This window comes from Garra rufa, chromosome 18 (assembly GCF_049309525.1).
Source record: "Garra rufa chromosome 18, GarRuf1.0, whole genome shotgun sequence".
Classification (NCBI taxonomy): Eukaryota; Metazoa; Chordata; class Actinopteri; order Cypriniformes; family Cyprinidae; genus Garra; species Garra rufa.
This window is the reverse complement of record NC_133378.1, coordinates 25,290,419-25,316,787: the sequence shown is the minus strand read 5'-3', so window position 1 is coordinate 25,316,787 and position 26,369 is coordinate 25,290,419. Positions and strand designations below refer to the sequence as shown.

Sequence of the window (26,369 nt, the reverse complement as noted above, 5' to 3'; positions counted from 1 at the left end):
CTAGAGAGCAGCATTTTGCTAAGTATATGCACCATATAACATATTCATTATAATTTTAATGTTCTTCAATATTTCATTTACACTTGAATAAATCTGTTAAGTTTTATGACAGCCACTATTTAATTGTGTATATTTTTAAAGTGACATTGGAGTAGAATATAATTATGTGATTAAAGTTAGTCTTATAACTTTATTAATTGAATTTGTGAATTTGAAATTGTGTCTTTACAATTCAAAATTGACCTAATGACTTTAAATAAACACATTGGTCACAGGATAGTGGTCTAATGATAAACAGGACATTCTAAAAAAATAATAATTTGGCTTAAAACAGTTTGGAAAACCAAATTGAATACACATCTTATTAATAAAGCATATACCATTTACAGACAAGCATAATATACCCCAGAATATAAACGCAACACACTGAGTTGCACGTTAAGCATTTACTTGGGGTAGAACATGAAATATAGGCTATATATTTACAGGCAAGCAGATGTAGGCAGAATATGAATGCAACACATGCCAAGTCTCACGTTAAGCATTTATTCTTTATAACAGTTTTTTATGGGAAGAAAGTGCTTGAATTCAGACAGTTGCGTTCATTTTGCGGGTTCATTCGCTTGCCTTTTAATAATTCGTAATAATCTGAGTACTACATGTGTTTTTTATATCACTGTCTCCTTCCACTAAGCCCAAAAAAGCGCTTAACGTGCAACTCAGCACATTGCATTCATATTCTGGGGTATATTCTGCTGGTCTGTAAATGGTATAGGCTTTATTAATAAGGTGTGTATTGAACTTTGTCCTCCAAACTGTTTTAAGCCTTTATTGATACATTTTTATCAATAGACCACTATGTTTATAACATCATTAAGTCAATTCCGAATTGTTAAGTCATAAATTTAACTTGTGAAAAGTCATAATTTCAATTTATCTGATAATTGTGTCTTAAAGTCATAATTTCAACTTTTTTATCTCATCATTATGACTTAAGTATGTCATAATTTTGACTTTTGTTCACAATAACAAAAACATTTACTCACCTTCATGTCATTCCAAACCTGAATGACTTATTGGAAATGAACTGTTGTTTTTTCCATACAGTCAAAGTCAAAGGAATCAAATGTTGTTGAAAGTCACATTTGTTCCACACAAGAAAGAAAGTCATAGAGATTTGTAATGACATGAGCCTGAGTAAATGATGATGACAGAGGTTTTATTTATGGGGAACTATCTCTTTAAAGAAAGAGCGAAAGCAAACTCAGAGGGATAAAGTTGTGATTTAAAATGATTTATGTAAGCTGAAGATGTGCGAAGCAGAATAGAGCGAGAGACATAGCAGGGAGGGTGATAGCCGAAGGAGATAGACGCTTGTGTTTGTGAGTGAGAGACTGATCATCATATATATCACTATAATACCATTAACGCCTGAAAGAAAAAGCGTTCACGCTTACACCGTAATACTGAAAATGAATTGCACAATCTCAGTACAGCAGGTTACTGGTGTGATTTAAAGTTCATTTGTGAAGTAATCGAAATAAATGATGTCATACTTATTTACTCCTCATTTGAGTACAAAGTCTCTACAACTTCAGCTTGTGATGTGGTTTGTGGACACTTTATCAATAGTCTATATGCATCAGACACTTGTTACACCAGTTCAACCATGTAGAGAAACCCCCCCGACAGCGTTTTAATTGAACTGAATCCTGTATTTGCATGCACAGCAGCGGGAGCATAGCAGCTATACACACAGATCTATATTGCATCTAGTCTGTGGTTTGTCTGGAGCCCAAGTGAAAATATCAGGTTCTGTGTTCACTTACTCACTTCCAAGTTTCGGCTGTCACAGCGCAGCCATCGGATTGTGGCTGCAAAAGGTCAAACGTATTCATAAGCAAGCTTTTCTTCTCTGACTTATACAAACACGATTATATGCTCAAAATCTGCACACAGAACAATGTAACCGCAAATGTGGATGTTCTACATTAGTCTTTTTTCTTTTAATAAAGACAGCTAGGCCTTGTTAGTATTCAAAGTAAACATGCAAGCTTTATCATATTGTGCGCACACACACACACACACACACACACACACACACACACACACACACACACACACACACAAATACACATAATATACATAAACATGCCTGGCACGGAACATGTGTATATATTATGTTTTTTTTTCATTTATTTCTCCAGTATATGTAAATGCAAACTGGAGTACGCTGCCCCTTGGTGGCCACTGTTGAATTTTTTAAAGGTTTTGCACTGTATTAATACGAGCAAGCCTGAAATCCAGCTTCAGGACTGAAACATTTAGATTTTTTTTAAGTTTAGTTCACTTCCAGAATAAAAATGTCCTAATAATTTAGTGGTCTCCATTTAGTCATCTCTTTCTTCAGTCAAAAAAATAAGGTTTTTGAGGAAAACATTCCAGGATTTTTCTCTATATAATGGACTTCAATGGGAGCCAACTGGTTGAAGGTCCAAATTGCAGTTTCAGTGAAGCTTCAAAGGGCTCTACACAATCCCAGCTGAGGAATACGGGTCTTATCTAGCAAAACGATCTGTCATTTTCTAAAAAATAAAAAATTAGAAAATGACAGATCGTTTCATGTTACACATGTTCTGTAAACCTCTTATTTTATTTGGTGTCTTTAGTGACACGAAAATGAAATGGCACCCTTCACTTTTAAAGGTTGTAAATTTACAACCTTTAATGAACTGATGAATTGCCTTTCTCCAGCAATAAATGGCCGTCTAATTGTATAATCTTTGAACGTACCTTTTCGACTGAACTCATTCTCATTTCTCTCTTTATATCTGTTTGTGCCTGCAGGTCAGACATCTCCCGTGAAGTCTCTGAAACCTGTAAGTTCAGCTAAATGTCTTTTAATTACTCAGTTTTTGGGATTTAATTTAGACACACTAGGGAATTTTGATGAAATGAAGATAAAACAGGATGAATTATTTATCGGCCTCGTTCCGGGATCCTCAGCGAAGCGCGTTCCTTGCAGTCGTACATTATTCACGGAGCAAGTGCCAAACGCTATAATGTTATTTTAAGAGCAGGATGTGGTGAATCACTTCGAGGCAAACACGAGCTTCTGCAGCGAACATCACTGCTGAGTCTACAGGCCCCTCAGGAGCGCTTGCTATTGGGCTTCTCTCACAAGTGTTTCTCGTACAGGCTCTAATGTTGATTATCTATTTCAGAGCAGTTTGTGTAGCATTGTGATCAACACGGATATGAACATTATGAGTCATAAATACACACTTTGAGTGTGTGAAAAATAATGAAATTAAAGGGTTAGTTAGTCAAAATGAAAATTACAAACCCCTAAGACCTTCGTTCATCTTCGAAAACAAATTAGGAATTTTTTTGATGAAATTCAAGAGCTTTCTGACCCATAGACAGCAATGCAACTGAGACGTTCAAGGCCCAGAAAGTTAGTAAGGACATTATTATAACAGTCCATGTGACATCAGTGGTTCAACCTTAATTTTATGAAGCAACAGAAATATTTTTTGTGCACAAAGAAAACAAAAATAACTTTAATCAGTAATCTCTTCTGTTAGTCTTTGACGCATGTTCACAAGAGTTGAATGGGACTATAAAATAAAAATTTAGTTTTTGAACAGTAAGGATCGTAATGTTTTCTTAAAGAAGTCTCTTCTGCTCACCAAGCCTGTATTTATTTGATCCAAAATACAGTAGAAACAGTCAAATTTTGATAGGATAAACTATTTAAGAGAACTGTTTTCTATTTGAATGTATTTCAAAATGTTATTTATTTCTGTGATTTCAAAGCTGAATCTTTAGCATCATTACTAATTTTCATTCTGATATTCTGATCTGCTGCTCAAAAACATATATTTTTATTATTTTGTTGACAACAGCTGAGTAGAATTTTTTCAGGTTACTTTGATTAATAAAGTTCAGAAGAACAGCATTTTTCTGAAATCTTTTGTAACATTATAAATGTCTTTATCAACACTTTTGATCAATTTATAGCATTTTTGCTAAATAAAAGTATTAATTTCTATGATTTCTAGTATAGTGTAGGTAGGTATAGTGTATAATGTTACAAAAACTTTATATTTCAGATAAATGCTGATCTTTGGATCTTTCTATTAATCAAAGAATCCTGAAAAAAATGTACTCGGCTGTTTTAAATATTGATAATAATAATAAAAATAAAATGTTTCTTGAACAGCATATCAGCATATTAGAATGATTTCTGAATTCACTGAGGACACTGAGACTGGACTAATGATACTAAAAATTTTGCTTTGATCACAGGAATAAATTACGTTTTAAAATGTATTCGGATAGAAAACAGTTATTTTAAATAGCAAAAATATTTTAAAATGTTACTTTTTTTGCTGTACTTTGGATCAAGTAAATGCAGGCTTGGCTAGCAAAAGAGACGTCTTTAAAAATCTTACTGTTCAAAAACTTTTGACAGGTAGTGTACATGGGAAGTCAGTGGGAAATAAAACTCATTGGTTATCAACATTCATTTGTGTTTAGCAGAAGAACGAAATGCAAACAGGGTTGGAACGGCATGAGGATGAGTAAATGATGATAGAATTATCGTTTTTGAGTAAACAAGCCTTTTCGTATTGAGGGATGTCCATGTTTGGCATAGTACTTGGGCTGTAATGTTGATGAATATTTGGTAATGTTTGTTGCTGTGTGTGTGTCCATCTGTTCATTTAGATCACTCCAGCTATTCCCAGTACCCAGAAGCAGGACATTGCCACCAGTTCTGTCAGTAATGAAACTCCCAGTCCGGCTGAGCCTGGACCACAGTCCCTCCCCTTCCCCCCTCATGCCATGCGCTCCAGCTCTCCAAAACTGGACCCGTCTGAGCTCTACCTCAAGTCCAAAGCCATGCTGGACAGCAAACGTGAGTTCAACCTTGACTTTTGGGAGCCAGTAATCATTATGTGAGACAAATTTGCTATTTTACACCAAAATATTTATAGCTGACAGCTAATTTTTTAAAACTGGGTTTTTTTTTCAGCCACCAACACTAAAGAACTAGACGTGTTTATCAGGAGGAACCAGGAGACTGGATTTGGGTTCAGAGTGCTGGGTGGAGAAGGACCAGATCAGCCAGTAAGCACTGACAGGCTTTGTAATGATTCATCACCATATTGTCACAACAGAAAATGATGTGACCTTTAACCATGCTGTCTTTTTTTAGGTGTACATTGGTGCCATCGTTCCTCTAGGTGCTGCAGAGAAGGACGGGCGTCTGCGGGCTGGAGATGAGCTCATCTGTATTGACGGCGTTCCTGTCAAAGGCAAATCTCACAAACAAGTTCTGGAGCTCATGACCAACGCTGCCCGCAACGGGCAGGTGATGTTGACTGTGCGCAGAAAGCTCAACTATCCAGGTTGGTACCCTGCCACTGTGTATCGGTATGTGATGCACATTTGCGTTAATGTTCTGACAGCTGTAGACGTTCCTTTAGGGGTTTAAGTCATATCCAACACTGATGTGTTAAAAAAAAATCCACTCCCTGTGAGGACTGAGCATTTCGCTCCATTAGTTCAGAGTGAAGGGCTGAGTTGAACTATAAAATAATAACCACAGAATCAAAATTTAATGACCAGTGTTTTCAGTCAAAGCAGAAGAGTGTTTATGTGTTAACAAAACAATGACTCAGTGCGCTGGAACTATAAAAGAAAGACGCCTCGAGACAACACACACTGGGTAATTTGGAAAAAATCTTCAATTATGAAGCCATTATGAAATTTGGCGTTATGCCTCATAGCAGTTTTTTCGACACTTTCATAATATTCCCTTTCAGTTTTGTTAAAGCACTCTGGGATTTTGTTTGTTTGTTGTACTTCATGTTGAGGACTGATAGAGGTTCTTTGCCAATCGTATCATCAGGCCCAGATGGAATCAGCCAAACTATTTAATAAACAATACAATAGGTGAGAGTCTAAAATTAGCTCTAGTAAAGCTAAATTTGGCTTTGGCGAGTATATAAAACAATTATATAATATAAAGCAATATTACCTGCCATTGACAGTGCAAGTTGAACAATAAAAAGGTGAAATAAATATAAAATGAGTATTTAATTAAAAACATAAATGAAAATTAGAAGTGTGTGTGTGTGTGTGTGTACACTGCTGTTCAAAAGTTTGGGATCAGTACGATTTTAATGTTTTTTAAAAAGTATTTTCTGCTCATCAAGGCTGTTTATTTGATTAAAAATACAGAAAAAAAACAGTAATATTGTGAAATATTATTGCAATTTAAATGAGTGGTTTTCTGTTTTAATATATTTTAAAATAGAATTTATTCCTTTGATGCAAAGCTGAATTTTCAGCATCATTACTCCAGTTTTCAGTGTCAAATGATCTATTAGAAATCATTTTAATATGCTGATTTATTTATTTTAGAAACAGTTGTGCTGCTTAATATTTGTTTTGAAACCGGTGATTCTTCGATTTGGTAACACTTTACAATAAGGTTCATTAGTTAACATTAGTTAACCACATTAGTTAACATGAACTAATAATGAACTGCACTTATACAGCATTTATTAATCTTTGTTAATGTTAATTTCAACATTTAATAATACATTATTAAAATCTTGTTAACATTAGTTAATGCAGTGTGAACTAACATGAACAAACAATGAACAACTATATTTCCGTTAACTAACGTTAATAAAGGTTAGTAAATACAGTAACAAATGTATTGCTCATGGTTAGTTCATGTTAGTTAGTACATTAACTAATGTTTAACTAATGAACCTTATTGTAAAGTGTTACCTTTGATTTAAATAAAAAACAGGATTTATTTAAAATAGAAATCTTTTATAACAATATACACTACCACTCAAAAGTTTGGGGTCAGTAAATTTTTTCTTTCTTTCTTTGTTGGAAAGAAATTCACTTTTTTTTCAGCAAGGATGTGTTAAGTTGATAAAAACTGATAGTAAAGACTGTTAGAAAAGATTTCTATTTTGAATAAATGCTTTTTTTGAATTTTGATTAACTTTTTATTTATCAAAGAATCCTGAGAAAAGTATCTCAGGTTCTAAAAAAAATATTAAGCAGCACAACTGTTTCCAATATTGATAATATATCAGCATTATTAGAATGATTTCTGAAGGATCATGTGACACTGAAGACTGGAGTAATAGCTGATGAAAATTCAACTTTCCATCACAGAAATAAATTATACTTAAATGTATATTCAAATAGAAAACTCTTATTTTAAATTGCAATAATAATTTTGTAATTATAATTTCTGTACTTTTGATCAAATAGAAGTAACTTTGATGAGGATAAGAAACTTTTAAACAGCAGTGTATGTATGTACAAAAATGAAATGAAAATAAATGAATTAAAATAAACTAAAATGAATGAATTAAAATAAACTAAAATGATAAAAATTCTAACTAATTTCAATTATTAAATAGTATAGTACTACATAAATATTACAGATCTGTGTTGTTTGACATGGAACTCAACATAAATGTTCATTTAAACACTGAATATTGCATATGTTTCAGCAGATAGAGAGGAAGATGATGGGGGTCAACCTCAGGCCCCACATGCTCCAGCGCTGGTCAACGGCTCACCCAAACCACCCCACATCGAGGTGTCCGGCCACAGCCATCCTCAACCCTACGACGTCACTCTTCAGCGCAAGGACAACGAGGGCTTCGGATTCGTCATCCTCACCTCTAAAAACAAGCCTCCGCCTGGAGGTTAGAAATGACTTTCAGAGCTTTTTTCCGTTAGTCTCTCCTTGTATGTCTCTGTCTGTCTCTCCCTCTCACCCCACCCTAATTTTCAAGCTTTTTTGCTACTTTGCTGTCAGCTTCAGAAAGCACATTTTGTTCTGCTTCATTAGATGTGCAACTACAAACTCATAACATTGTTAAAAAAGTGGCTGAAATCTACATTGTCTTTCATCCAGTCGCTTGAGGGTGTGACATACTGTACAATGCAATTACAATAATACAATCAAAGCTAACTTAGCTGTGAAGTATTACAGTAACCCCAGTAAACCCAGAGCCATAACAAAAATTATTCAGAGATTCAGAAATAATGGCTATGAATAAGCTCTGAATAAGGAACGTTTGTAGGATTTATTTGTGAAATTACGCTGTAAAACTGAAAATGTAGTTTGAAGCTGAAGGGTGTATTTTCTTTAAGATTTCAAGGCTGTATTTAATTGATCAAATATTGTGAAATATTACACTTTATATTACACAAGAAAAAGTAATTTTCAGCAGCCATTACTCCATTATTCAGTATTCAGAAATAATTCTAATATGCTGAATTGAAAGCATTACATATTTTTATCAATGCTAAAAAAATGTTGTTTTTGTGAAAACATTTTTCAGGATTCTTTGATTAATATAAAGCTCAAAAAACAGCATTTATTTGAACTAGAAGTGTAACATGATGACTTTACTGTCACTTTTGATCAACTTAATGCATCCTTGCTGAATAAAAGTATTAATTTCTTGGCAAAATCTGACTGACTTTTGAACAGTAGTGTATAAAAATATTTTCGTTCAAGAAAATATTATGTACAGAGCACCACACATGACAAGCCAGAGTGAAAAAAATTAAAAATTTTGCCTGTCATGTGTGGGGCTTTGTAATTTTAACATTGAAAAGTGGTATATGTACAGTTGAAAGTCAAAAGTTTACATCCCCCTTTCAGAATCTGCAAAATGTTAATTATTTTACTAAAATAAGAGGGATCATATAAAATGCATGTTATTGTTTATTTAACGTCTTTTTCACACTGAGGACAACTGAGGGACTCATATGCAACTATTACAGAAGATTCAAACACTCACTGATGCTCCAGTAGGAAGAAACAGGCATTAAGAGCCGGGGGTGAAAACTTTTGAACAGGATGCAGATGTGTACATTTTTCTTATTTTGCCTAAATATAATATTTTTTTTTATTTAGTACTGCCCTTCAGAGGCTACAGAAGAAAGTTACATGTTTCCCAGAAGATAAAATAAGTTAAATTTACCCTGAAAAGTTTTCACACCCCCCTCAATCTTTTAAAAACATCTTTTATAATTAAAATAAGATGTAAACTTCTAAGTTTAACTGTACCATGTAATGCAGGGCGTTTTTCCTGATCATGTGACACATCTGTAATCCTTTAAGCATAATCAGATTTATTTATAAGTATCAGTTTCTAGAGTTAAAAAGCACTTCTCATTGGTTTGTAACCATCTCAGATCTTGTGGTACTTCTAGTCTGTCAGTATATCCAAGATGTATAAATGAAATAAGCATTGATCTCTGTCTGTCCTCAGTTATCCCACATAAGATTGGTCGAATCATAGATTGCAGTCCCACAGACCGCTGCGGTCGGCTGAAAGTGGGTGACCGCATCTCTGCTGTGAATGGCCAGTCAATTATTGAGCTGTCCCACAACGACATTGTGCAGCTCATCAAAGAAGCTGGAAACGCTGTTACTCTCACAGTGGTGCCTGAGGAGGGTAAGCTTTTGGGGAAGATGTATCATTTCTCTTCATTATTCTGGTGAACAATGAGCTGATAGAAGAAAGCAGTAGAATGCATATTAATTTGTTTCTGTAATAGACAGGTTGTTAAATTATTTGACTTTGAGGACTGAAAGTGAAACTTGGGATGGAGTTGTGTGTGTATGTGTGTTTACGCCACACTGATAATCCTGTTTATTTTTCAGAACACAGCGGACCTCCGTCAGGCACTAGTTCAGCCAAGCAGAGCCCAGCCACTCAGCACAGAGCCGTGGGACAGCAGCCTGCCAACCGAGATGACAGGTACAAGCTCCATCCTGACGGCCAGCTCAATCACAACACGCACGTACACACACAATCAGTCTTTACAGTCAGCATATAAACCTTTTACAGTTTCATTTAAAAAAATTCAGTCCAAATTCAAAATATCTCTTTCAAGTGTAGAAATTAGGAAAGTATTGTAATTACCCTACTGTAGTGTAGAGCAAATACAATATACATATGAAATCTTAATTTATTTTACGATTGTTTTACAAATATATGGCTATTACTGTCATAGGAATAACAATAATATAAAACTGTTGTTGTTTTTATTATAATAATTTGTTTGGCTTCCTAAAACACCAGTGTGAATGTAATTTAGCCTGAGACAGTATACCACAAAAAAGGAGGGTTGAGTCTCCTTTAATGTTCAGGTAGTCAATTGATTTTTTTCTGACTTAAGTTTTCTTAGTCAAAAGTTTTCATAGACAAAAGTTTTCTTAGCTCTTCATTTTGAACTTTCAAAGTGCATTTTTATTTTTTTCCAAGTCTTCATTTGTCTTTTTTTTTTTTTAATACTGCAATAAATATCATATTGTGCACTTCATATTGAGATATTATCAAATCGTGAAATTTTGATATTGTTACATCCCTAGATTTTATTTGCATTTGTGACATCTTTGCTTGAGATGAGACGACAAATCAAAAATCAAATATTTGATATAAGAACAAATATTTTTACTCTGCATAATTTCCAGTCAAACTTTAAGTTGTTTTTTTCCTAACTTTTTATTCATCAAAGAATCCTGAAAAAAAAAAAATTATATCATGATACGAGTAATTTTTTTCCACGGTAACAACATACGTCACAGTATAGTTATTTTTGCTTTAAATAGATCTTTATGATATCAAAATATCATATCATCATTTTTAATATTTTGAAATTTCATAAGTGTCAATATCACAAAAAACTAATACTAGCCTAAATTAAAAAAACTTGCACCTCAGCTATTTAAATAAAAGAAAGAAACTACACAAGCAATAGGACATAAAAACTACAGTAGAACAAATTAATAAATGCTACATACATTTTATACAATAATGAAATGTACAAAAAATACATATTCTTCACTGTGTAAACTGTTACAAAAGTGAAAAAGTTACAAAAATGATTTAGTCAAGAGCAGTGAGAGATTTTCTCTCTTTTGTTTGACTAACATGAATGACAGGCAGCAGGAATATTAGACTGCTGTCACTTTAAGAGCTGCTTGGATCCAATATACTGTTACACATGTGTTTTCTTTCTCAGCTGTTTGCTTTCACTTTAGACCTAAATTACGGTGTAAATGAGGAGACTTGCAAAGATGGACATTCAATACTCCCACACTCTATGAGCACTGTCTTCACAAAATTTTCTCAGATATAGCAAATTAAGTTTTTTTTTCGCTGCTGATTGCGCTTTAACGCCTCAAAATCACTTGCTTTTAAATTACTGTGTATACAAGCATACTTGCAAAGATGGACATTGTGACACATACAGTGTGTGTATTTAACCGTTCAAGAGCCTATAAAGTGGCAATAATAGCTTTGTTCAATACTCCCACGCTCTATGAGCACTGTCTTCACGAAATATGTTTTTCTGCTGCTGATTGCACTTTAACGCCTTAAAATCACTTGCTTTTAATCCATAATGCTTAAAAACGCATGCAAACAATACATTTTTGTGACCACATAGCACAGCAATGTCACATAAGTGTGTAACCGCGATAGAGACGATAGTCTCACACCCAAATAAACTGTCAGTGAATAATAAATAATATAACTAAAATGGCTTGTCTTTTATACCTGCAAGGAACAGGGCCCAAGACCCCTATAGACAAAATATCTGTTATGCATTATGACATCCTGCCCTCTCCACTTCTACATCTTTCCACTTTCAATTACCTCTTTCCATTTTCTCTTCTGTCAAGAACACTCACAACCTCTGCTTTCATTTCAATCCCAAGCACATGATCCAGGTCATACTTTCCAGCATAAAATCGAGTAGACTTGTTGTGAACTCCACAGTCAAGGCTCAGATAAGAGGGGCAGCCACTGGAGAAGCTTTTGTCCACACTTAAGACCAACAAAAGGATGTAATGAGCTCTGCAGACCATTGAGGTCCAGAAGAGAGACTCTCAGCCTCTCTGTTGGAATTACGATTTTGAATTTCACATTCTCATAAACAAAAACGCTCTGGATAACGTGACGTTGGATAAAGGGAGATGCTTTGATTTTGTGCTCCAGTTCATTAAATGCCCTAAAGCAGCGTTTGTGTGTCATTTAGGAATGGCGTAGAAACAGATGAGAGGAAAGACGCTATGGCCCGAGCGGAGTACAAATCCCTGCCGCAGGGTGAGACGGGGAGTGTTATCACCTCAGGACCAAAGCAGGTGAGATGTAAATGAGATGCTGGCAGTTATTTGAGTAATAATTCATGTAGTAATAGAGTTCACAGATTATTATGCAGCTGACTTAAGTGTTTAATTTTCATGCAGCCCACGTTTTATGAAGATTAAATTACATTTGAAACTTTGAGATGAAAGCGTTTGTCACCTTAAGGATTAATACTATAGGTTACTGTGACTATGAGCTATGAAATGAAGGAAATGTTTGCAAAATAAGTCATATATAATGCTAATGACACTGTGTGGATATGCAAATCAAGTGTCGTTTCTCATTAGCGCTGACAGGTGTGGTAGAGCAGTTTGTTTTTGCACTCAGAACAGAATGTTGTGATATACTTAGTGTTTTAGATGAAAGCAAGAAATGTGTGATAATATATTTGCATAGTTTAGCGACTCTACAGTGCAATTAAATGTAATGTGAACAATCTTTAGACTGTGTTGAACTGCTTATTTTAATACGGAAAAAATGCTATTTTTCTTTTTCAGGGCTGTTATCCTGTGGAGTTAGAAAGAGGACAAAGAGGTTTTGGTTTCAGTCTGCGAGGAGGGAAGGAATATAACATGGGCCTCTTTATCCTTAGACTAGCTGAGGACGGTCCTGCGCTGAAAGATGGCAGGATACATGTGAGTTCTAATGACATTAACATATAATACACAAAGAACTGTAACAACATTTACAATAATTAAATGAAACAATGAAACACATATCAATAAATGATACATGGAAAAATGCATAATTTTTTTTTTACATACTGTATTTTGTAGCTGTATTGTTTTTTTGTGCCTGTACAAAGCTGTATGCATATATTAAATAATATTTGTTTATTTAAAATACAGTAAAAACGGTAATATTATTACAGTTAAAAAAATCTGTTTTCTATTTTAATACAATTTAAAACCGAAATTCATTTTTGTAATGGCAAAGCTTAATTTTTAGCAGTTATTACTTCAGTCTTTTATGGAAGCCTGTTTATGCCACTAAGAAAAACATAAAAAAAAAAGGTCATTGCGACTTTTTATCTCACAATTCTGACTTTTTTCTCAGAATTGCATGATACAAACTTGCAATTCTAACTTTTCTTCTCAGAATTGTGAGATAAACTAAATTATATCAGTATTATGTGATATAACTTGCAATTGAGAGTTTATATTATGCAATTCTGAGGAAAAAAGTCAGAAATGCAAGTTTATATCACGCAATTCTGAAGAACAAAGTCAGAATTGAGAGTTTATATCTTGCAATTCTAACTTTTCTTAGAATTGTGAGATATAAATACACAATTCTGAGAAATTAAATCAGTATTGCATGATATAAACTCGCATTTCTGACTTTTTTCCTCAGAATTGCATGATATAAACTCACAATTGCGAGTTATAAAGTCAGAATTGCGAGATATAAACTCTCAATTCTGACTTTTCGTCAGAATTGCATGATATAAACTTGCAATTGCGAATTATAGTCACTATAATGAAAAATTGTCAGTATTGCGTGATATAAACTCGCATTTCTGACTTTTTTTCTTCATAATTGCGTGACAAACTCATTTGCGAGTTATAATGTCAGAATTGCAAGATATAAACTCTCAATTCTGACTTTTTTCCTCAGAATTGTGTAATATAAAATCTCAGTTGCAATTATAAAATCAGAATTGCAAGATATAAACTCTCAATTCTGACTTTTTTCCTCAGAATTGCGTGATATAAACTTGCAATTGGGAATTATACAGTAGTCAACATTCGAAGTGGATCAAAAGAGTTCATCAAAAGTTGTCCTAAGATAAGAACGGATATTCTTTTTGGTTTTAGGACAAATTTGATGAAAGGTTTTGATCCACTTCGAATGTTGACTACTGTAGTCAGAAATGTAAAACAGACTCGCAATTCTGAGAAATTAAATCATCATTGCGTGATATAAACTCTCAATTCTAACTTTTTTCCTTAGAATTGTGTGATATAAACTCACAATTGCGAATTATAGTCAGAATTGTGAGACAAACTCTGTAAAATTGTAAAATTGATTTGTGATATATGAACTTGCATATAAACTTCAGTTTAATTCTCGCAATTCTGACTTCATAACTCGTAATTGCGAGTTTATATCACGCAATTCTGAGGAAAAAAGTCAGAATTGCAAGTTTTGTCAGAATTGTGAGTTTGTCTCGCAATTTTGACTTTATAATTCACAATTGCTAGTTTATATCATGCAATTCTGAGAAAAAAAGTTGAAATTGTGAGTGTATATCACGCAATTCTGAGAATTATATTTCATAATTCTGACTTTACAACTTGAAATTGTAATTTTATATCACAATTCTGACTTTATAACTCACAATTGCTGAGAAAAAGAACTGTGAGATAAAAAGTCGCAATAACCTTTTTTTATTTTTGATTCAGTGGTGGAAACAGGCTTTCGTCACATGATCCTTCAGAAATTTTAATATGCTGATTTGGTGCTCAAGAAACATTTCTTATTATTAACAATGTTAAAAACAATTGTTTGTGAAAACCGTGATTTTAACCGTGATAAAATTATGCAACTAATAAAATACAAATAAAATAATACAATAAATGTTTTGTTTTCTAAGATAAAACATTTTATTATATTGTTATATTTAAGAAAATCAGTAGTTCTTGTTAAAATGACAGAGGAATCTGTGTTTGTGATCTCACAGGTGGGAGATCAGATCGTGGAGATCAACGGGGAACCCACGCAGGGCATTACACACACACGGGCCATTGAGCTCATCCAGGCTGGGGGCAATAAAGTGTTGCTGCTTTTGAGGCCCGGACTGGGCCTGGTGCCTGATCATAGTGAGTCTATTTAATCCCTGACCTCTCAAACAGTACATGCCAATAAAGCGACACAGCTGAGAGACACTTCCCCATACCAAAGCACCTCTTTAAGTTTGTTCAGAAGTGCAGAAGTGCTCATTTGAATTCCATCCGCTTCATGAAGCGAGAAAAATCAGTTCCCTGAAGCCGGCGTGTTCCCCTCTGAGAAACAAATCAATTTCTGAAGATGGGTTTGTTTTCTACTGCTCTTTCAAAAGCCATTGAAAATGTATTGTGACGCTTATCTTGTCTCAACAGAGTGTTTTCTAAAGGTACTCTTGTTCAGAATATTATTACAAAATAGACTCATCTAGAGTACAACCACGGTGGATTTACGGAATCATCATCCCACTTACCTTTATATTGGCTAAACATTGCATGCATATTGATCAACACTAATTGGAAAAATAAATAAGTACGCACAGAAGTACTCAATTATTAGCGTGATTTGGGTATGTGGGTCATATGCATGTTATGTCAGATCTTCCTATCTTCATGCATTGCTGTCACTCTTGCTTCCTGTCTCAGTTTTTGCTGGTTTCTTTCTCTCTGTCCGGGCACTGTTCTATGCACCTCTTTCTCTCTCTCTTCCTGGTTTAGGTCTGAACTCTTCCTCCTCCACACTGTGCTTCCACATGAAACCAGAGCATCACTAAAGGCTTCTCTGCTTTTCTTGGTCTGTTCCTAATAACTTTGGTAAACTTTGCATTCCTCCTCTATGCTTGTTTTGTGTATGTGCAGTTCGACCTTTCTTTCCCTTTCATTTGCCTTGATATGAACTTCTTGCTTTTGAAGGTCACTAAAGAAAAGAAGGAAATGCCAATAATCACAATTCTGCAGATTTCATGATCATATATTTCTCTAAAAACATACAGTGATGACTGGCTATTTTCTAGATTAGTTTCTAAATATAAATTTAGATGGTTTGCAAAATTTATATTAGTATATTGTATATTTATGATTTAGACAGAAATATGTTCTGCATATGTTTAATGAACGAAGCCTATTATTTCGGAATTTTAAAAAAAGATTTATAAATCATGATCAGTTTTATTTTAGTATTTTGTAGACGATTTCAGTATTTCTGAATATTTTGAATACGCTTTTATTTTTATAATTTTAGCTTAATTTTTTATTAATTCTCTTATGTGCTTTTGTCATTCTTTTTAGCTTTAATGTTTGTTTTTCAATTTTTATTTCAGTTTTAGTCATTTAAGTACTTCATTAAACATGCAGTATTAGTGTTTTATTTCTATGGAAGCTTATTTCCATTACAAAATACATTTAAAAAAAAAAAAAAAAAGGTTATTGCGAATTTTTATCTCACAATTCTGACTTTTTTTCACAGGATTGTGTGATGCAAACTCGAAATTCTGACTTTCTTTATCAGGATTGTGATGTAACAGAATTCTGACTTCGCAATTGCCAGATATAAACTTGTAATTGCCAGTTCTAAAGTCAGAAATTGCAAGATATAAACTCACAATTCTGATGTTTTTTCTTAGAATTGCGTGATGTAAACACTCAATTGCTAGAAAAAGTCAGAATTGTACGTTTTTATCTTGCAATTTCAACCTTTTTTCTGGCAAATGCAAGTTTGTATCTTGCAATTCTGACTGTTTTCTTGCATATGTGAGTTTATCTTGCAATTCTGTTTTTTTTCTTGCAAATGCGAGTTTGTATCTCGCAATTCTGACCTTTTTTTCTCGCAATTGTGATTTATAAAATCCAGTTTTGAAGGGAAAAAAGAAAAAAAGGTATGTTTTTAGAGTTAGAGTTAGAGTTTATATCTCACATTGCTGGCTTGACTCACAATTGCGAGATATAAACTTGCAATTCTGATACTTTTCTCACAAATGCGAGTTTATATCTCGCAATTCTGACATTTTTCTCGCAAATGCGAGTTTAAATCTCACAATTCTGACATTTTTCTCGCAAATGCGAGTTTATATCTCGCAATTCTGACATTTTTCTCGCAAATGCAAGTTTAAATCTCGCAATTCTGACATTTTTCTCGCAAATGCGAGTTTATATCTCGCAATTCTGACATTTTTCTCGCAAATGCGAGTTTAAATCTCGCAATTCTGACATTTTTCTCGCAAATGCGAGTTTAAATCTCGCAATTCTGACATTTTTCTCGCAAATGCGAGTTTATATCTCGCAATTCTGACATTTTTCTCGCAAATGCGAGTTTATATCTCGCAATTCTGACATTTTTCTCGCAAATGCGAGTTTATATCTCATAATTCTGATTTCTTTTTTACAAATTTGAGTTTGTATCTCGCAGTTCTGACTTTTTTACAAATGGGAGTTTGCATCTTGCAATTCGGACTTTTTTCAGAAAATTGTGAGATATAAACTTGCAATTGCGAGTTATAAAATCCAGTTTTAAAGGGAAAAAAGACTGGTATGTTCTCAGAATTGAGTTTATATCTCACAGTTCTGACTTAACTCACAATTGCGAGTTATAAAGTCATAATTGCATGATATTAACTCAATTGTAAGAAATAAAGTCCGAATTGCGAGATAAAAACTCTCAATTCTGACATTTAGTTTGTATCTTGCAATTCTGACTTTTTTCTCAGAATTGTGAGATATAAACTTGCAATTGTGATTTATAAAATCCAGTTTGGTATGTTCTCAGAATTGAGTTTATATCTCACAATTTTGACTATAGCACAATTTTAGGTTTATATCTCACAATTCATTTTTTTTTTTTTAAGATTTATTTTTTTGGCATTTTTGCCTTTATTGTGATAGGACAGCTCAGAAGTGACAGGAAGCGAAGTGGGAGAGATATAGGGGGCAGGATCGGGATCGGGAAAGGTCCTTGAGTCGGGATTCGAGCACGGGACACCGGGAGCGCAACTGCGCTGTATGACGGCGTGCTGCCCATGAGGCTATCGGTGCCGACATATCTCATAATTCTAAGGGGGGAAAAAATCATAATTGCGACAAAAAGTCATAATTACCTTTTTAAATTTTTTATTTAGTGGCAGAAATGGCCTTCCATATATTTCAGCTTCGTTCAGTTGATGATTTTTATTAGATAAAAGAACTGATCATGATTAAATGTTTTAATCAGTGACAGCCCTTTTATTTGTAAGATGTAATCCAGAGGTTCTCAACTTTGGCCCACAAGGTCCACTTTCCTGAGTTAAGCTCCAACTCTAATCAAACACACCTGAACAAGCTAATCAAGAGATCTTAAGGATTACTAGAAAGTTACATTCAGGTGAGTTTGATCAAGGTTAGAGCTAAATTCTGCAGGAAAGTGGACCTCGCAGGCCAGAGTTGGGAGCTCCTGCTGTGATCTGACTTGTCATAATTTAAGCAAAACTGAAATCTATCCAAGAAACTTCTTGAGTTGGGAGTATTAAATATGTGACCAAATATATTTCTTACCAGAGAGTTAAATGACAATGAAATTGAAACCCATGTCAGGAGCCACCAGCTTGGTTTAATTTTTGGTTCTTGCTGCTTCCCCGTCTTGCAGCATGACATTTTATCTTGAGAGAATTGCAACTTTGCCATTCCGGGTCTGACTCTTTCTCATAGCTGGTTTCAGCTGCTTGATATGTGTCACTGTATCTGGAGGCCAAAAACGTACTCGGTTACTAACGTAACCTCGGTTCTCTCTAGAGAGGGAACGAGTACTGCGTAAGAAGTATCTTACGCTAGGGGAAAATCCTTTTCTGCGAGATATTGAAGCCAAAAATTATCCTTAATTTTGAAATAATGTAAAGCGCGTTGCAGCAGCATACAGACATAGGCGAAACAGCTTGCGCGCCTATTGGCTGCTCTGCGGCAACTGCAGCAGCCTATTAGAGCGAGGCCTGACGCGACGCCAGATCCAATGGGGGCATTTTGCGCCCTTTGCGTCGCTTCGCGCCCTTTTCGTAGCTTCCCGCCTAAAAGGGCGTGGTCTAGACCTATAAATATCGCTCATAGGCAGCTATTATCTGGTTTTTCATCATCAAAGCAACCAGAGCGTGCGCATGCACGGCAAGATACGCAGTACTCGTTCCCTCTCTAGAGAGAACCGAGGTTACGTTAGTAACCGAGTACGTTCTCTTACAAGAGGGAACGAGTACTGCGTAAGAAGTATCTTACGCTAGGGGACCCAGTGTAAAACGCCGTGCATGCTGAGATCTGACACCAAAGACCCAAGGGCGAAAGCCCGGGGTTCATACAGTTCATAATCACCTATGGAACTCACAGGGAGTCCGGGGAAGAGGGAGGGGCAATGCCGCACTCTTCCACATAGTGCAGCGTCACTCAGACGCTAAGTAAACGTACATACAGGGCGGGGTTACGGCCTGAGCTGACGTAAGAATAAGGGTCTTCACACAGTTTGCTCAGACACATCTTGTGCTATCACTTTCACTGTCGACCCTAGAGCTGTGCTCAGTAGACGCAGCATTCCGAGCTGATAACATCAGGTCAGACAACACTGAACATCTAGACTGACAGCAATCTGGCCTGTAAGGCGGGAACCTCCAGGTTGTAAAACCTTATAAATGTAGACGGAGAGGCCCAGCCCACCGCCGTACAAATATCTTGCAAGGCAATCCCACTCGACCACGCCCACGATGAGGCCACGCCCCTCGTGGAATGTGCTCTGACACCTAGCGGGCACTGCATGCCCTTGGAAGCAAGCATATGCCAACGCAATAGCATCAACTATCCATCTGGATAAGCTCTGTTTCGACGCGGCCAGTCCCTTGGGACGCCCGTAAAACGAAACAAAAAGCTGCTCTGTCTGTCTAAAAGCAGACGAGCGAGACACGTAAGCTCGTAATGCCCTGACTGGGCATAGGAGGCTCGCGTCCGTTTCTTCATCATTGACCGGTAGGGCTGACAGCGCGATGACCTGTGCCCTAAACGGTGTGTTGAGGGATTTTGGAACGTAACCATGTTTGTGTTTGAGTATGACTTTAGAGTCATTAGGTCCAAATTCCATGCACGTCGCGCTCACAGAGAGTGCGTGCAAATCCCCTATGCGCTTCACTGAAGCGAGAGCCAGCAGAAACACGGTCTTAAGAGACAGGTATTTCAAATCAATAGTCTGCAGAGGCTCGAATGGTCCACCTTTCATGGCCTCTAGTACCACAGAAAGGTCCCATACGGGGACTGTGGGAGGTCTGGGGGGATTTAGTCTTCTAGCTCCCTTCAGGAAGCGAATAACTAAATCGTTCCTTCCTATTGACTGACCTAGCGTTGTGCTCGAGAACGCTGTTATGGCCGCCACATAGACTTTGAGCGTGGACGGGGTTCTGCCCTTGTCCAGCAGCTCTTGTAGAAAGGACAGCACCTCCATCACACCACAGTTAGTGGGTGACGAGCCGCGAGCTGCGCACCAGCCCGAAAACACTGACCATTTTGAGGAATAGAGCCGTCTCGTAGACGGGGCTCTAGCCTGCGTGATCGTGTTTAATAGTCCTTTAGGGAGTTCATCATATATTCGCTGGTGGCCCAGACATGAAGGGACCACAGCTCTGGGTGAGGATGCCAAATCGAGCCGCTGGCCTGAGAGAGAAGGACTCTCCTCACTGGTATCGGCCACGGGACAGTGCTCGTCAGCTGCATCAGCGCTGGGAACCAGGGCTGGTTTTCCCAAAACGGCGTTATCAGCAGTATTGAACATCCTTTTTCGCTGACCCTCTCTATCACCTGAGGTAGGAGAGAGACGGGGGGAAAAGCATAGAGATGACGGCGGGGCCATTCGTGGGCCAGCGCGTCTCTGCTTTTTGAGTAAAATTCCAGACAGTGAGCGTTGTTCGGAGACGCAAACAGGTCTACTTCCGCTCTGCCGAATTTCTTCCACAGTAGTTGTACTGTCTGTGGGTGTAGAGACCATTCGCCTGCTGGAACATTGTTCCTGGACAGTCTGTCTGGCCCTATGTTTAGAAGCCCCGGCACATGCGCTGCTTTCAGCGAGCGCAGGTTGCGCTGAGCCCATACCAGGAGGCGTTCTGCAAGTCTGTATAGGTTTTTGGACCTGAGACCGCCCTGGCGATTTATATAGGAAACCACTGACATGTTGTCCGAGCGGACTAATACATGGTTTCCTTTTATTTGGGGACAGAAGCGCATCAGCGCGTTCTGTACTGCCAACATTTCGAGGCAGTTGATATGCAGGAGCTTTTCCCGTTCTGACCACTGGCCAAAAGACGGTCTGCCCTCGAGCAGAGCCCCCCATCCCGAGGTGGACGCGTCCAGACACCACTTTTATTCTCGAGGAAGTCCCCAGGCTTACACCTAACTGGTACCAGTCGATTGCTCTCCACGGATTCAGGGCTGTGACACATTACTGATTGACCGTGATACGAAGCCGACCGGGCGCCCACGCTTGACGCGGGACGCGCGCTTTCTGCCAGAACTGCAGTGGGCGCATACATAGCAGACCCAGCTGCAGAACTGATGACGCTGAGGCCATGAGACCCAGCATTTTCTGAAATTTTTTGAGCGGGACAGACGCGCCGCAGCGGAACGAGCCCGCTGTGCGCTGAATGTCTGCTGCGCGCTGTGGTGACAGCCGCGCTATCATTGACAGCGAGTCCAATTCTGTGCCCAGGAAGGAAGTTTTCTGACTGGGGGATAGTGAGCTCTTCGCCCAATTGACTCTGAGACCCAAATTCTCGAGGTGATCAAGTAACATGGGCGTATGCTGTACAAGCACTGAGCGAGACTGCGCTAGAATCAGCCAATCGTCCAAATAGTTCAGTATGCGCACGCCTTTCAGTCTGAGAGGAACGAGCGCTGAGTCCATGCACTTCGTAATGTACGGGGTGCCTGGGACAAACCGAACGGCAGGACTGTGTACTGATATGCCTGGCCCTCGAAGGCGAGTCTCAAAAATCGCCTGTGACGTGACGCTATCTGTATTTGAAAATACGCGTCTTTCAGATCCATTGACACGAACCAGTCTCCTTGGCGAACTTGCGCGAGGATTTTTCTGGTCGTGAGCATCCTGAACCGACGCTTCACCAACGCTTTGTTCAGTTGCCTTAGATCTAATATGGGTCTGTGACCCCCGTCTTTTTTCGGTACCAGGAAATATCTGCTGTACAGCCTCCCTTCGCTTTGAGCTTGAGAAAGGGGCTCTATGACCCCTTTGCTCAATAGTTTCGCCACTTCGGCTCGAAGCAGGTGTGCTGCTTCTGTCTGCATTGTGGTCTCGACGCGCGCTGTATAGCGGCGCGGACGTCGGTGAAACTGTAGCGAATAGCCTCCTTTTATAATGTCCAGCACCCATTTCGAGACCCCTGGAAGCTTTTCCAATGCGTTTGCATGAATAGCTAGAGGCTGAATACGAAGCGCGCTCCGTTCTTTCATTAACGGAGTGGTTTCGGTATGCTGTGGCACCAGAGACGTGCTCGTGACATTCGGGGCGTGGGGCACGCTGATAGCGGGAACTATTATGTCTGTGTGTGTATGTGGATGTGTGGCAACAGGCACATTTAACACACTGCAAACACCGTTCGCCTGCATACACGTTAGTTTCGTTTGTACAGAAACCTTTTGACGTGCATAATGTGATGTCTGTGAGCACTGTTAAGTGGACACGTTTACCACATGTGAAGCGCAATCGATCTGAGCCGATTTTATGTTCGCAGGGTCTGTATGACAGGTTGTGCTTGTGTGTAGAAATGAGCACTGGAGGAGTGGGCATTTTTGACTACACGTGAAACACCATCGGCCGTGGCCGGGACTCCAGAAAATACACTCTATTGGGGGTTTATCTGGGTAGCCGTGAAAACAACCTTTGTGTGCAGGCAAGCGGGCGACAGAACCGGCTTGTTGGCTGCAGCAAACACTGGAACAGTCACATTTAACACACTCCAAACATCGTTCGCTTGCATGGAGCGAATGCACGCTGATTTCATGCAAAACGTGCTCGTGATATTTGAGGCATGGGGCACGCTGATAGCGGGAACTATTATGTCTGTGTGTGGATGTGGCTGTGGGGCAGCGGGCACATTTAACACACTCCAAACAACGTTCGCCTGCGTAGAGCGAATGCACTTTTGGTTTCGTTTTCACAGAAACCGTTTGACGTGCATAATGTGGTGTCTGTGGCCACTGTGAAGCGGGCATATTTACCACGTGTGAAGCGCAATCGATCTGAGTCGATTTTATGTGCGCTGTGCTTGTGTGTAGAGATGAGCACTGCTAGTGGGCATTCTTACACGTGAAACACCATCGGCCGTGGCCGGTTGTGAAGCGCAATCGATCTGTGTCGATTTTAAGTGCGCTGTGCTTGTGTGTAGAGATGAGCACTGCAGTGGGCATTCTTACACGTGAAACACCATCGGCCGTGGCCGGTTGTGAAGCGCAATCGATCTGTGTCGATTTTAAGTGCGCTGTGCTTGTGTGTAGAGATGAGCACTGCAGTGGGCATTCTTACACGTGAAACACCATCGGCCGTGGCCGGTTGTGAAGCGCAATCGATCTGTGTCGATTTTAAGTGCGCTGTGCTTGTGTGTAGAGATGAGCACTGCAGTGGGCATTCTTACACGTGAAACACCATCGGCCGTGGCCGGTTGTGAAGCGCAATCGATCTGTGTCGATTTTATGTGCGCTGTGCTTGTGTGTAACGTTAGAGATGAGCACTGGTTAGTGGGCATTCTTACGACACATGAAACACCATCGGCCGTGGCCGGGACACCAGACAATACACTTTATTGGGGGTTTATCTGTGTAGCCGTGGGAACGACTTTTGTGTGCAGGCAAACGGGCGACGGAGCCGGTTTGTTGGCTGCAGAAAACACTGGAACAGTCACATTTCCTGGAACTGGACGAGCGAATAACTTTGGTGGGGGTCCGGCAACAGCGGGACTCGTACACCGTCGTTTTCCCAGTTGTGCTAGGACGATTTCGGAGGCTCAGGTTTCAACTCAATCCTGGGCCGCGGGCCGCGTCTGGCGGGGCGGCGGCCAGACGAGAAAAACGTCAGAAAGCGTTAACCACGGGTGCCTCTCAGCAACGGTGAGAGACCATGTTACGCAGCGCTGACGCGGCTAGGCGGCGGCGAAGCAGGTTTGACGTCTGACGGCAAGCTTTAGAGGGGAGGGCCGACTTAGCACGCCGTCCAGCGGAGGGCAGACATAAGTGGGCTGCTATCGCCTCTTCTGAGCAGCATGCGCGTTCCTGCTTTGGCGGGAAACGGAAATCAGAATCAGAAACCTCTTCCTCCTTCATGGCCCCCCTCGTCAGCGGCGTCGATGGAAGCGGTGGCAGACAGCGGCCGCTTTACGTCCGGAACAGAGGCTGACGAGGTCGATGAAGCAGGCGGGCGAACCGGCGAGCTTTGTCGGCTGGGGGAAGTGTCCGGGGCCCGCTGGGCACGGCGCTTTTTACGGCGCTACACCGCGGCGGGCGGGGGAGCAGTCTCAGTGAAGAAGGCAAGGCAAGTCCTCAGAGTCACCATTGGCATCTGCACGAGCCGTATGAAGGCATCTTTAAAAAGACGCTTTGCTCTTTTTAGAGAAACAGTGTGTATCGCAGCGGCGACACACACTGTAGATTATAAAGGATATAGGCGCCGGAAAGCGCAGCAGGAATGCACGGAAGGCGGCGTGGCCAGCAGCTTCAGTGGCTCGTCCCGCTGAGATGCTTGCAGTCAAACGGCGGCTTCTTATCCGGCTCCAGCGATGCGTGTGCTTCGCTTGAAGGATGAAAAATCAGATAATAGCTGCCTATGAGCGATATTTATAGGTCTAGACCACGCCCTTTTAGGCGGGAAGCTACGAAAAGGGCGCGAAGCGACGCAAAGGGCGCAAAATGCCCCCATTGGATCTGGCGTCGCGTCAGGCCTCGCTCTAATAGGCTGCTGCAGTTGCCGCAGAGCAGCCAATAGGCGCGCAAGCTGTTTCGCCTATGTCTGTATGCTGCTGCAACGCGCTTTACATTATTTCAAAATTAAGGATAATTTTTGGCTTCAATATCTCGCAGAAAAGGATTTTCCCCTAGCGTAAGATACTTCTTACGCAGTACTCGTTCCCTCTTGTAAGAGAACCACAGAAGACTGAAAATGGTGACAGTTTAATTGAGAATGTCTCTGAGAATGCATTTCAAGAAGACAGGTTAATTACGTTCAGTCCATCAGTTGTATTCTGCTAAATCCAATTGGTAATGTTTAAACATGCACTCTGTCATTTTGTATTCATTAAAAAGTTTTACACGAAGTGAACAGCACATTCACTTCACAAATGTATTTGAAATAAAATACTAACATTTAAAATGCCTTTACTGTCACTTTTGATCAACATAATTGGCCAACACAATGCTTGCTAAATAAAATTTTTTTCAGAAATACACTACCAGTCAAAAGTTTTTGAACAGTAAGATTTTTGTTTTTTAAACTATTTTCTTCTGCTTACCAAACCTGCATTTATTTGATTCAGAATACAACAAAAGCCGTAATACTGTAAAATATTTTTACTATTCAAAATAACTACGTACTATTTGAATATATTTTAAAATGTAATTTATTCATGTGATCAAAGCTGAACTTTCAGTATCATTACTCCAGTCTTCAGTGTCACAATATTTTTAGAAACCATTCTAATATGCTGATTTGCTGTTCAGGAAACAAAAGAAAGTTTTTTTTATTATTATTAATGTTATCAATGTTCAAAACGGTTGAGTAAATGTTTTTTCAGGATTCTTTGATAATTAAAAAGATTTTAAAAATCAGCATTTATCTGAAATAAAAAGCTTTTTTAACACTATACCATTCAAAAGCTTGAAGTCAGTATTATTTATTTTATTTTATTTTTGAGGGAAAGAAATTAGAAATTAATACTTTTATTTAGCAAGGACGCTTTAAATTGATCAAAAGTGATGATAGACATTTATACTGTTACAAAAGATTTCTATTTCAGATAAATTCCTCTGAACTTTCTATTCATGAAAAAACAGCTGTTTTACATAATAATAATATATTTTGAGCAGCATATTAAAATGATTTCTGAAGGATCATGTGACACTGAAGACTGGAGTAATGATGATATAAATTAAGCTTTGAAATTAAAGGAATAAATGACATTTTAAAATATATTCAAATAGAAATTTTTTTTAAAAATATTTCTAAATTTTACTGTTTTTGCTTAGCCTGACGAGCCAAACCCACATAAATGTAGGGTCTGGGCACTCTCCACAGACAGGGCTCAATCGGAGGGGTGGGATAAACTGTTGTCTTTCAAATTCCCTCTCCACGCAATAGGATAGCGCTACAACCAATCAGAGCATCGAAGAAGGTGACGTAGCCAGAGTCCCATGGGTTTTTCCCACCAGCGGAGCT

At 38.4% G+C, this 26,369-nt stretch overlaps 1 protein-coding gene across 1 annotated transcript in view; it reads left to right on the top strand.

The window, feature by feature from the left end:
- Positions 1-26,369, top strand: part of LOC141290579 (membrane-associated guanylate kinase, WW and PDZ domain-containing protein 3-like) — a 53,827-nt gene that overhangs the window by 24,625 nt on the left and 2,833 nt on the right. Inside the window, exons 7-16 of the mRNA XM_073822697.1 lie at positions 2,848-2,879; positions 4,732-4,921; positions 5,039-5,133; positions 5,222-5,414; positions 7,554-7,751; positions 9,333-9,518; positions 9,728-9,824; positions 12,109-12,214; positions 12,716-12,853; positions 14,902-15,040. Of these exons, the coding sequence (XP_073678798.1) occupies positions 2,848-2,879; positions 4,732-4,921; positions 5,039-5,133; positions 5,222-5,414; positions 7,554-7,751; positions 9,333-9,518; positions 9,728-9,824; positions 12,109-12,214; positions 12,716-12,853; positions 14,902-15,040 (1,374 nt within the window). The remainder of the gene's footprint in view (positions 1-2,847; positions 2,880-4,731; positions 4,922-5,038; positions 5,134-5,221; positions 5,415-7,553; positions 7,752-9,332; positions 9,519-9,727; positions 9,825-12,108; positions 12,215-12,715; positions 12,854-14,901; positions 15,041-26,369) is intronic.